The sequence below is a fragment of the Eulemur rufifrons genome, chromosome 6 (assembly GCF_041146395.1).
Source record: "Eulemur rufifrons isolate Redbay chromosome 6, OSU_ERuf_1, whole genome shotgun sequence".
NCBI classification, from domain to species: domain Eukaryota; kingdom Metazoa; phylum Chordata; class Mammalia; order Primates; family Lemuridae; genus Eulemur; species Eulemur rufifrons.
In genome coordinates, this window is record NC_090988.1 from 94,236,468 (window position 1) to 94,250,036 (window position 13,569).

The 13,569-nt window shown below is 38.6% G+C and overlaps 1 protein-coding gene across 1 annotated transcript; it reads right to left on the bottom strand.

Moving 5' to 3' along the window:
• Positions 1-259: 259 nt before the first annotated feature.
• TCN1 (transcobalamin 1) lies at positions 260-10,812 on the bottom strand. The gene is made up of 9 exons (XM_069470071.1): positions 10,734-10,812; positions 8,253-8,429; positions 7,083-7,223; positions 6,020-6,175; positions 4,393-4,583; positions 2,974-3,154; positions 1,762-1,942; positions 480-598; positions 260-321 (listed from the first exon to the last, which is right to left on the bottom strand). The coding sequence occupies exons 1-9, from the start codon at positions 10,810-10,812 to the stop codon at positions 260-262; spliced, it is 1,287 nt and encodes a 428-aa protein (XP_069326172.1).
• Positions 10,813-13,569: the final 2,757 nt, after the last annotated feature.

Consider the following 13,569-nt stretch of genomic DNA (forward strand, 5'->3'; position numbering starts at 1 on the left):
CATGTGGTCTAATCTCTTTATACTTCTTCCTGAGGGGGTCTTCCCTCTAACAACTTCTAAAATTCTTTAAAAAATGAAGTGCTTAGAACATGCTCTTTTTGTATATTTATAGTCTTTTATTGAACATGCAGAGAGAGAAGGGGATGTTATTGACTATCCTATTGGAATTAGGATAAGTAAAAAGGAAGGGATGAGGCCAATTTCTGCATGGATTTCCACCGCAAAAGGCTTTTATCCAGCTGAGGAAGGTTTGGGCTTATTAGTATTTGCTCCAACGAACCTGCAAGTTTTCTCCTTCGTGGACAACATAATTACTAGCTCCTGAAAAGGAAGAACGAGAACTGGCTCAAATGATTTGACCACTTAATCACCAAATAATGGATATTTTCTCTCCCAACCCCTTGGGACATCGCCCACAGAGGCTCACACCCTCACACGCCTGAACTCTTGGGCATTTCACTCTGTGGGTCTTTCCGTACCTTGGTCCAATGGTTTGCCTCCACTCAGAAGTTCCCAGTAGGTTCTGTCATTACTGCTGGCGTTTAGGCCCTGAACAGAGATGATGTAAGAGCCCCAGTCACTCTCCACCGCAATGAAACTGTGGGGAACAGCGAACGAGTTATAGGCCTTTAGAACGTTCAAAGGAAACCCTACGTGAGCAAGTCTCACACTTTAACGGATCTAAGAATCACTTGATGACATTGCAAAAAAAATGCAGATTTCCTGGCCCTATTCCCAGATACTTTGATTTTTAGGTCTGGGCTGAGGCCCAGGAATCTGCATGTTTTATAAACACTCCAGATGATTCTGATGCTGGCACTCTACATGCTAAATTAGAGAAACGATGTCCATGGTTTCTGCCCCACTTCCAGCCATACTAGACACTTTTTGGTCAACAGCTTCAACCCTCCACCCCAAGGTAGCAACTGGTGAAGATACTAATGCAGCAGAAGAAAGTGTTAACCTCAAGTCCCAGAGGTCCCATAAGTTGGTGGATTTTCCCTTAGGAAAGTGGGACAGGAAAGAATAATTTGATATTTCATGTTGTGTTTATTAAAAAGTGATGTGGTCAATGTTTGTTTCATATTCCATATACCTTCTTGGAAGGCCTTGAAGGCAGCCTTTAAAATATACATATTTTATATATACAATTATATATATAATAATTCTTTATAGCATCCTACACCATGTTTTAAACACAATAAATGTCAAGTAGATTTAAGAAGCCAATTAAATGATACTTTTCAGAGGCAAAGTCAATATCTTAATTTTAATATTTGGCCTCCTAGGCTAGGGAACCTGAATTTAGGAGTCCATGAATTTCTTGAAAGAGGGGGATGAAGAGGCTTCAGGACATCTGTGAAACCCCCAATTTAAATGCCAAATTTTGTATGTATGTTCACTTTGTTGGGATGAGCATTCATTGCATTTATCTGATTTTCAAAGGGGTCAAGGATTTAAGAGTCACTATTGTAAACCCCAAATGTCTGACTTATGAGGTTCTATTTATTGAAGGAGTTTTGCTGAAATAAGAGAAAGCCCTGGGATTGATTAATCCATTAAATAAACATTAATTTAATACCTATTATGTGCTAGAAGACGAAATATCTCGCCTCCCTTTTTAAATTCCTGCTGTGAGATGGGGATGGTTAGCAAAGGCACTGATCCAGAAGTGTTTTAAATGTGTTTTGGATTCACTGCAGATGTATTGAGCCTTTAGAAATGACATAAACACCTTAACCTTAGGCTAGGTAGACGTACCCAAATATAGTATTGTTCTGTTTCTCAGCTTCCTTCATTACATCCAGGAAGACAGAACCATTTCGCACGGTGACATTGGTGGAATACGTTTCATTGATCACAGAGTAATTGACCCAGATATATGAGGGTGGCTTATGAGGTGCCACAGTTATAGGCACAGGAATGGAAATGTTGAAGTTACCTGGCAGAGACAGAAAAGCCAAAAGTGATATTCAGAATAATAAAAATTATGTTAGAGATTGTACACCTATTCAGCCTCTATCAAAGGATTTTTTTCCTTTATGGAAAAAAGATGGATTTACTACAAGGAGCAAGTATCATCAATTAAGAAGCAGATCTCTCATATAACTAAAACAGAAACTAAAACCAGACACTCACCGGCTTGTGAATGATGGCATTTGGCTTAAATCCCAGCTTTTAAGCAATTCAGTTGCCCCAACTCCCATTTCTCACAGAAGATCTAGACTTTTTTTTTGTTTTTGCCTTGGTACAGCATACAACAATGCTTGCCCTTTTTATCCTTTTTATATCTTAACACTTACTGAAAACACATCAAGTGTCAGGCACTGTACTAGTCATGGCATGTGGATCATCTCATTCAGGCCTCACAAAAACCTATGTTAGATACTGTCCTCATTGCCATTTTTGTACATTAGAAAAACTGAAGCTTAGAGGTTAAACATTTTTTCCAAGGTTCCTAAAACTTTAAGTGGCAGAGCAAGGAATGTACAGAGATACATGTTGTAAAATCATTTGTTTGAATAAATGGCTCATTTAGAACCTCTAAGAACGAGGTTCTTAGAATATTGCATATTCCTTCCACGCAGATGTCTTCTTTCCCCGATGCATCACTCACTGTGGACAATGGAAACTCAGAGTCACAAAAGAGATCCTCTATACTTTGTTTAGGTTGGGAATGATGCTCAGATCTCTCTATATCCGACAATCAGAAAATATACCTTTGGAGGTAGACATCACTTCATCAAGTATACCTTGCTTATCAATGTTTGAGCCAAGAATGACATCTAGCACCCAGTTAAGAACAAATCCTCAGGTGGCTGTAATCCCTGATGACATAATGAGAACTGAATTCTCTCTGGGAGCTGTTCCAGAGATTTATCTGGTTACTTTGGGTCCATAAGGACACCTAAATCTCACATGCTTTTGGCATTATGGTGAAAGGCAAAACAGGTTGCTCTTTAGAACTTATACCTGAATGAGGGACACAAGAGTTAACATCCAAGAAGGTCTTTCCCACCACAGCAGGTAAGATTTGGGCTGCAGCAATTGGAGTACTGAATTTTCCTTGAGAAATTTCGTTGAGCACTGTGTCCAGAGTTTGTGGGCAATTCCATTCACTTTCTTGGTAATACTCTGATGACACGAAAAGGGCCTGAGAGAGAGAGAGAGAGAGGGAAAGAGAGAGAGAAACCAGCAATTCGGTATTTATTGAACATTTACTACATAGGAGGCACCTTAGATAACTCAGCTGTAATTCCTGCTGTCAAAAAGCTTATAAACTACTTTGGGTGGGGAGGTGGGGAGCTGCTTAATAACACAAGCTATAATAGCTCCAATGAGAACAGACTTTCTCTGCCGTATTTGCTCCTGTATCCCTACACTGGAAAAATACCTGTCATATAGGAGGGATTAGTAGATATTGTTGACAGACAAACTACTGTAAAAGGAGACCTAAGATGAATGTCCAAGACACCCTGTGGATGCCTGAAACTGTGAATAGTACCGAACTTTAAATATACTATGTTTTTTCCTATCCATACATACCTATGATAAAGTTTAATTTATAAATTAGGCACAGTAAGAGATTAACAACAATAAACTAACAATAAAATAGAACAATTATAACAATATACTGCAGCATCACTACTCTTGTGCTTTGGGGTCACTATTAAGTAATATAACGGTTATTTTTTCTTTATTTCAGCATATTCAGTACAAATGTTTAGGTTACATATATTGCCTTTGCCCCACCTGAGTCAGAGCTTCAAGCATGTCCATCCCCCAGACGGTGCACACCACACTCACATAAGGGTTATCGTGCAGTTGATCTGATAACCAAGACGGCTGCTAAGTGACTAACAGGCAGGGAGTGTGTACAAACCACTGGACAAAGGGATGATTTACATGCCATGTGGGATGGAGCAGGAAGGTATGAGACTTTATTATGCTACTCAGAATGACGCACAATTTAACATGTATTAATTATTTACTTCTGGAATTTTCCACTTAATATTTTCAGACTGTGGTTGACTATAGGTAATTGAAACAGTGAAAAGGAAAAAAAAAAAAAAAAAAACCACGGGAAAGGGGGACTACTGTCTACCGTAAAGTGTAAAATTGCACGTGATAGAACAAGACAGAGTGCAGTAGACTCTAGAATTTCTTAGACTGTAATCAGGAAAAGCTTCCTAGGAGCCCTGGATATGGGGAGGTAAAGGCTGAAGGTGAGAAGAATACATTTCAGGCAGGGGAGGGGAATCACTTGAACAGAATCAAAGTTGGGACAGGAAACACAGAATGGACAAGGTCTCAGGAGGCCAATAAGAAAGGGTAGAGAGACTGCTTTCCTCCATGACTCCCCTCTGCCTCTCGCTTCGCCAGCTGACTTACCTGCATAGCGTTTCCTGTACTGAACACATTTCCAAGGAGATCATTTTCTTTTTTCTCAAACAGAATCTTCTTTACCAGTGACTTTGTATGATTAGTGATCCTCTCTAAATCCGTTCCACCTGCTTTGATCTGCCCATTCGTTAGATTCCTTTTCACGCAGGTCAGAGCCAGGACAGCCAACGCACCAGTATCTGTCAGGACACAGAATGGCATAGATAGGGTGACCAACCATCCGAGTTTGACCCGGACTGAAGGGTTTTAGTGCTGAAAGCAGGACAGATCTGGAGAAACTGGGATGGTTGGTCACGCTCATTGATGATGGGAGAGAAGGATTTCAAGATACAACAATCATTGCTCCAGAACTAAGCACGCAAGTATTTCAAAATTCCCACCCAATGTTGAGTTGCCAGGTTCCTCATACTTAATACTTCATACCTGGGTCATAAAAACACCTATAGATTTGTAGTTGCATACACAGGGACAGTTTTCCATTTTTACATCCTAATTCCTCCCATCTTTTCCATCTTTCTCCAATCTTTCAGCCGTATTGGCAAAGGAATTGAGAAAACCTGGGATGATGCACCAAACAAAATATGTCTTTGCAAGGCAGTTAAGAGTTCCCTTAGAGGCCTGATTAGAAAATAGTACTTAACAGAATTTTTACCCAGTGAACGCCCTTAAGGGAGAGGATGAGGCAAGAGATTGGGATAAGGGCTCTTTTTCTGGCTTGATACTTGGTTCCTCCTGTGTCTTTTTTTTTTTTTTTTTAATTTTTTTGCTTTTTATTTTATTTATTTATTTATTTTATTTCGGGATATTTTGAGGGTACAAACGTTTTGGTTACATTTTATGTCTTTGCCTCACTGGAGCCTTCCCTCTCTCCTAGGAAAAGGAGTATGAGAAACCTCACTTTCTCCTTACTATCTAGAAATACTGAGTGGCGTTTTGCTTGTAACTTCTTGGAGAAAGGTGAGCTTGTGCATTTGGAGTCATAGGGGCTGAGCTGTCTAGAGTCTTCTTTTGGGATGTTTAAACTGACACAGTGAAAAATTTCTGGTCATTCTCCAAGATGAATCCATACCTTATTGATTAAAATAATTAAAGATTAAAAAATTAAAAATTAAAAAATTAAAAAATTAAAATTGTCTTAGACTTTAAACAAAGTCTAAAATATCAGACTTTGTCACTGGAGAAGTTGTATTTTTCAAGTCAATCCACATGTTCAAATTGTCCCAATAAATTAGAGAAAGAGGCAGTGTTAAGATAAATGAATTCCACTACACTTCTTTTCTCTACAGCTTAAACTTCCTAAAATGTTTTATATGAATATTCTCACTCTTTATCCTCATTTTAAAAATTAAGATCAAAAGTTAACATCCATTGGTTATATAACTCAAAGAAGAGCCGGGGTAGGAACTAGATCTTTCTATTATACCACAAATCTAGAAAGAGGCTGAAAGGCCACCCATTATCCATTCTCCTCCAAAAGAAAATTTTCTTCTTAGGGGACTTAAGATGAAGAGAAGAGAAAAAAAGATCTAGTTACTTACTGGTAGAAAAACCCACAGGGTAAGACTTGCTTATGACCATGTCCTCTGTACCAAGCGAATTGGATTTAGTGACTCACCTACTGAGAACTGGCCACTGAAATTAAAGTTTTTATTATCAGGAGAGAAGATTTCAGCGACTTGGGTGGCTGAGTAGCTTCCATTGAACAGACACAAGGCCAACACATCCAGGCTGAGCTGGTAGTAGTTAGTCAGTGGATTGTCATCATGTTCTTCTGGCAGAGGGAAAAGACAAACCTTACTCAGAGTAGTACTGGAGTAATACATTTTTAATTTATCCCTGCTTACATTATTTCCATTTCTCTACATCTAAGGAGAGGTGAGTAATAGAAGGGGGAGATCACCCACAGAATCAGCAAACCTGAGAAATTTAAAGGCTTTCAAGGGCCACCAAACTCCACTCAACTCCTTTCATTTTATAACTGAGGGGACCCAGCCCTAAAGAGATTAAGATGGTATCCAGATATTCAGGTGGTTACAGAGCTAGGACCAGAGCACAGGTTTCCCACCTCCAAGCCTCTTGCAATTTCAATAGAAAGGTGTTGGAACCATAAATAGAAACACAAGTTCCCAGCATCTCAAAGGATGATGGGATCAGAGGGACTTAATGAATAAAAGGATAAATATTGGGTGGACGTTGAAATAAACCAATGCACCTTACTAGTGGCCACCATGGTCAACTTGTTTTTCCTAGTGATAAAGTACTTTGGTTATCTTTATCTCTTATGCTGGTATTAGATGCTTTGGTACTTATGACGCAGTATCCTGTGTTGTGTAGCTACTTCTGGTGTAATTCATTATTTGTCTAAAAGCCAAGCTCCTGGAGGACTAGAGAACGTGCAGTGTGTGCGTGTGCGTGTGTGTGCGTGTGTGTGTGTGTGTGTGTGTCTGCCTGCCATCATCTGTAAAGTAGCACTTGACATGGGCTCAATGATCAGTTGAACATATTTAAAAAGAATATTCAAGATGTATGCTGAAATAAGGAAGAAAGAAAGTGACCTGCAAGGTACAGTGGGATAAATGGATGAAGAGGAGAAGAAAAGAGTGGAGGGAAACTTCATACAGTTCTGAATCAGTGGAGGAGACAAGGTTGTCTATGGTCTCTAAACCTTTGATTCTTACCCATATTTTTAATTTCTGCTTGGAATTTATTTTCTAGCTGGCTGATCAGGTGATGGTCATGTGTAAAGTTTTCATCATGGCTATGACATGCTCCCAAAGCCATTATAATCAAGGCAAGCTGTCCAGAGGTTAAATTTTCCACTGAAAAGAAAAGTATTCAAGCTTAACAAGGTACATGCTTATGATTTTTTTTGCCTCCTGTTTTCCTTGTGATTTATGTTGCCTATCATGACTTTATTCTATTCCACTCTACACAGTCATATGAACTGGTATAGCATGTTATTATGCTGAATATCATAGGCCATCATAACACAATGGTAAATATTTGTATCTAAATATATCCAAACATAGAAAGGGTACAGTAAAAATATAGTATTATAACTTCATGGGACTGCCATCACATATGTAGTCCGTCATTATGTGGTGCACGACTATACTGATATTTTATTCTCTCTTCTTTATCCCTAAAGCAGAGTCTTTTATAGCAGGACTGTATAAATACAAGCTAGATCTTAGTCTTTTCCATGAAATCACGGAATCTTTTTGGAATTACAAAATTCTTATAAAAATGAAAAAAGAAGGTAAATAGATAAATAACAAGACATTGGAGGTTTTTTTTTTTTTTCCTCTGTGTGATACCAGCTTGCCAGGATAGTAATAATTGATTTTTATGTTTTGCCTTATAAAATATAAAAACTCTGAGGCTTCTCATAATTTTTATAATAATGTTATGAGGTAGGTAAAGGTAGCTTCATTTCCCCACTTATATTAAGTGGAGAACTGAGGCTCAGTATTGCCATGACTGGTTCGAGGCTGACTGTGGACTCAAACCCAGCCCAAATTTTCACTGCTCCCTGGTTTCCTCTCCATGGTCAGTTTTCTTAGTTGTGGTCCACATCTCTGGGGTTGTGAACTCAGCTAGCTTATATAACAGTATTAATGGATAAGAGCCCATAGCTTTTCTTGGTGGCTTCCTGAAGGAAAATGGTTTTTAGGACCCAAAGAAGCAAGACCTATCTCTAGAGGGACCTTTCTGCCACCTCAAGTTTTATACAGCTAGAATAGATGTAGCAGGGATACTTTGGACACATAATTTTTAGGAATAGCTGGAGATAATCTTTTAGAAAGGTAGATCTTTTCCTAAATCTTCCCGAGAATACAGGGACTCACCTTTCTGTTCCACACCGTCTCGGACTCGTTGGAGCAGCTGTTGCTCTAGGGTTTGGTTCTGGATCCCGACAACTCTGATGGACAACAGGACACTGGCAGCTTTGGTTGCTCTGGTATATTTTGATTGGGTTATTGTGTTCAACAGAGGTTTTAGGCGGAGGTCATCTTTACTTACCTCTGTGGCAGAGGAGGAAGGAAATAAGACACACTCAGAAAATGTTAAGACTTGGAGCAGAGGTTATATTAAAATATTTAATAACAGGCATGGCGCAGACCTAGACCAATCCAGTGGCCACTGTGTTGGTGGAATAATACAAAGGCAAGTCCGGAAACCCCCATGCCAGACATTACTCTTTTAACAACCAGCATGAAAATGTTAACACCTGTTATAGCCTTACCTTTGTGTACTGGCAGAATATCAGTCCTGCCTGGGAGAGAGAGTACCATTCCCTAATTTTGTATATGAAACCTACAGAGAGAGTGTCCTTAAAGAAAGCTCTCTAATTGGAGGCTTAGCTGAAACTAGAATACACGTCTTCTGACTCCCAGTCATAGGTACCTTCTACTTCCTGGATTCAGTTCTTCCCTTCTCCATCTTCTTCTAAATCAATTGGGTTAATATTGAGGAAATGCAGGCAAAAATCCTGTTACATTGGTGATTGACCCCAAAACTTCATTGTCTAATTGTCCAGCTGGCCAGACATTGAGATCCTTATTCAGCATTACACACCCTTTGGAAAACCCTCCAGTTTTAGCCTACAACACGTCCAAACTCCAGGAATTGAGGGAAGTCACATTATACTGTGGAAGTAAAAGAGAATCCAGAGCCCCCAAAGAACAAGCAGAGAATAAGAAGAGTTAGTTATCACTTGAAATGTAGGACAATTTCTCAACATAATTTGCTCAGAATCTTGAGGAGTAGCCAAAAATCCTACTCATTTCCATATTGTCTCATGGGTTAGTGGGAGAGTAAGAAGAATATGAGCTTTGGATTAAATCAGACCTTGGCTGGACTCTGTGCTCCTTAACTCATGACTGTGAATAAGTTATGTAACTTTTCTAACCCTCAGTTTCCTCATTTTAAAATTGTGGCTATTAACACCTCCCTTAAAGATATTGGACAAGAAACCATTTAATAAACTGTAAAATGCCATATATATATATATATATATATATTTATAATTACTTGCAGTCAACTGGAGTTTTTATCACTAGACTTGAGAATCTAGAAAATGTGATTTCCCTGAGCCATTTTTTCTTCACTTTAAAATAAAGACTCAAGAAGATCTGAATGGAGTGATTGTAGGAAGGTAACTGTTTGTTGCAAGCACATGAGACCATTGTGAGTTGTCTCTCTGAAATTTTGCAGAAGCACCCATTTCAGCGGATTTTCTAGCACTGAAACAGGCTTTTTAGTTCCTGATCAACAACCCAAATCAGCCTCTTTGACTGCTAAAGATAAATTAAATTATTTTGTACATGAATTGAACTTCAAAGTCTCCCTAGAGATCCTCTATTCTTAGGATCCAACAGGGGAAATGTCAGGCCAGGAAGAAAAATCAGAGTTGGAAGATTCTGTGCTTTAGCCTATATGAATAAAAGTTTGTTTTCTGATCTCTTCTTATTGGCTACAGAGCACAAGGAAGCTGTAGCCACAGATGGTACCACATAGTCGTCTTTGGACTGGTTTGAAACTCAATTCCAGAGTAAAGTCTCACGAGGGGGAACTCATGCACCAGAGAGCTACTTCAGACTCCAGGAGATCTTTGCTTCAATACCCTCCCTTCATTATCCTCCATTTATGGATGAAACTAAAGAAATTCAGAAACATTGGGTCATTATTCAACTACTAAGAGCTTAAACTAGACCTGAACCCAGTTTTCATTTCTCCTACTTTACTATTCTTTAATAGAACCAAACAATCTCTGGAGCCAAAACCCAGAGGAGAGATGATGAGACTTTTACCCATGTCTTCTGGGGAAAAGTTGAAGGAAGGGAGGTATGCAGCTTGGAACATCTAAACTAATGACAAGAATGTAGTCCTCATTATTTGAAAGGGATTATTATTTTTTCTATGTAGTTATAAGTGGTGAAGCCAATCATGGGTTGAACTTCAGGAAAATCGGCTGCATATCAAAACCAAAAGATCATTTTCCATGATCTTGAAAAGTCTCTGGGGTCATGAATTGTCTGTCATTGGAAATTAACAAGGGTAGACAGTTACTTGGTAAAGATGCTGTGCCAGAAAGGATCTGAACCTAGAAAGAGCAGGCAGGCAAGTTAACAAGCTCACTCTATGATTCCTCTTGAAACAACCTACATTGTGGTGGCACTTTCCTCACCATCTCCATCACTAATGGGGTCAAGCCACATATGGAATTAGAATAGGATCTTTTCTCAAGAAATTCTACACAATGTCCCCTGTCAACAGCCTTCAGTAGGCTATCACACTAGAGTAATTTTAGCTCAAAATGTACTCACCACAGATTGTGCATACTTGGCTTGAAATAAGAGAAAACAGCAAGAGCCCCACTAGGGGCAGCCAGTGTGGTTGTCTCATCTCTCCAACAGTGTTCTGGAGTGTTGAGGGCTTGGTTGGCTATTTATTGGGTGATGGGCAGAAGGCAATGAGAGCCCTTCCTCTGGTCTGCCTCAGCCTTTTTCACTTAAGCAAATATTGAGCAATGTCAGAAGGTGTGGTCAAGTGTATTTGTCCATGAAATGTGATAAGTCAGGAAGAAGACTTAAAAGGTATGGTTAGAGACAATGAGGAAATAATTTTACTTTGCTTATTGTCTTAAACCTTTCATATTTATTACTTGCTTTCAGCCCAATGAACATTTATTAGGTGAATAACTATTTTCAATAATGTTTCTTTTTCTTCATTTCACTTTATGTTTTATTTATGTCTCCTGAGGGATTAGATTTGATCAGGCAAGCACATACAACATATAAAAATGAAAATAGAAGTTGTAAGTTTGAAATCATAGCAGGCAGGATTGGGGAGCCTGGCACATGGGAGAATCTTTGGCATAGTGGTTTTGCAAAAAAATTTCAATATATTTAGGGGGTAAAAGTGCAGTTTTGTTACATGGATATACTGTATATCGGTGAGGTCTGTGCTTTTAGTGTATCCATCACCTTAATGGTATACATTGTACCAATAAGTAGTTTTTCATCCCTTATCCCCTCCTACCCTCCCACATTTGGAGTCTTCAATGTCTATTTTCCACTCTGTATGACCATGCATACCCATAGTTTAGCTCCCATTGTTTTAATTGGGTTCCCATTTGTCTTTTTATTAGTGAGCTGTAAGAGTTCCTTATATAAGCTCCTTATCAGATATATGATTTGCAAATATTCTTCATTCTGTGGGTTGCATTTTCTACCTGAATTCTTGAAATCACTGAATATAGTTGATTCTTCCTTCTAATTTGAGACACATTTTTCCCCTTGTCTTTGGTGACAACACCATCAACCTCCCCTAATTCTTCTCCCAGTTTTTTTTTTAACTCTTTTTTTATACTCATGTCCAGTCTTTTTTGAAACTTTAAATGTTATACAATCCTAGGGCTTTATACTAAGATATTATTATTTCTCATGCTACATACACTCTTTATCTATGTCCAAGCCTTCAAATATATTATTTCTCCAATCTTTCCTTCCGTCTTAGATTATCTTCTTGGTCCCAACTTATAGACAGGTGCATTCCCTGCACTTTTACTTGAATGTCTCAAAGCAATTTCAAAATCAGCATATTCAAACTTGAATTCTTAGTCTTCTATTGTAGACTTACTTACCACTGCTGACATCTTTGACATTTTAATAGATGTTTGACCTTAGGTAAGTCCTTTAACTTCTCTAAGTCTCAGTAAAATGTAGAAAATAATAGTTCTTAATGCTTAGGTTTTGGTGAGGAGTCAATGAGTTAATATATGGAGGGTGCTTAGAATAGTCTCTGGTGCATATAACGCCTGATACCTCTGTCGCCCTTGATCATTTATCTAATCAATCGCCACTGGCACATATTCCACCTTCTGGGACTGATCTGCTTCTCCCTGCCTTTACGTCTACTGTGGTCAAGATTACCATAATTTCCTGTATCACTAAAATAACTTCCAAATTTGTGTATCAGCATTCACTTGTACCCTTCTCTGAGCCATTCTCCACCCAACTCCTAGAGCAGCATTTCTCAAACTCGGTCTATACATAGACCACATTTAAAGAAAAGGAATTCTCAAGGGACACAGTTTGAATTACATTGCCTTAAGACTTTTCATCTATGCAAATGGAAATTTTGAATTTTCTTGGCAACAAAGATATGTTGTTATCACGCTGAGGTTTTAAAAAAAATTTAAAATCCTCATTCCTGGTTAAACCCTTGAAGGCTTCTATTGTATTTTGAATAAAACTTCAGACTTTAAATGTGATCTCTAAGAACCTGTATCTTTTGGCCCTTTTCTACCTCTCAAATGTTATCTCACTGTCCTGTACATTGTACTACAGCTTCAGTTTTTCAATTCTTCTAATATGCCAAGTTCCTTCCTGCCACAGGGCTTTTTGTACATGTGGTTTTTTTATAGCCTAAGATGTGAGAAATGACCACCTAAAGACCGAATTGAGCCAAATTAGGAGTCTTTATTAGCTGGCCAGCGACCACCCCTGTTCTGGGAAAGTCCAGAGACAGAGAATGGCCCCGATCTTAAAGTAGGCAGGGGTTATATACCTTCACCACTAACAATACTAACAATACACATACAGCTAAGAATATGTTGATTACAATAATTCATAAGCAAGCAAATTTACAGAAGCAAATAGCATCCATTAAATCAAGGAACATTTCCTTGAGGAACATCCAAGGAACATTTTTCCAAGGAACTGCCAAGCGTAGTACAATGTAACCATACACACCTAATGATTTTAAACAATCACTTACAAGTTAATCACTGTATAAATTTTTTTCTCTGTTATTCATGTATTCTTCTCTACTTCACACAACAGTGAGTCCGTACACAAGATGGCTGCACTAGCCTGCATACAAGATGGCTTCTCTTAAGCTCATAAAACTATAGTGAGTACTGCACTTCATCACAGTTTTCCTCTGCTGCACTGTTGCTATCAGATGGTGCTGCTTCCTGCCCTCTTTCAGCTTAAATGCTACTTTCTCAGGGATGCTCTCTTTGCACTCTCAGACCTGGTTATCCCCCCTGTTAGCCATTCTCTTGATACTCTGTATTTTCCTTTGTAGCACTTATGAGAATTGCAATTACTTTTTTGCAACATTATTTCTTAACTGTGTACGTTTAATGTTTGTCTC

Coding starts and splice junctions, on each gene's coding strand:
- TCN1 (XM_069470071.1), bottom strand. CDS start 10,812: ATGAGACAACCACACTGGCTGCCCCTAGTGGGGCTCTTGCTGTTTTCT. Junction 6,176..7,082: donor AGCAGAAATTAAAAATATGG/GTAAGAATCAAA, acceptor TCCCTCTGCCAG/AAGAACATGATGACAATCCA. Junction 599..1,761: donor CAGAACAATACTATATTTGG/GTACGTCTACCT, acceptor TGTTCCCCACAG/TTTCATTGCGGTGGAGAGTG.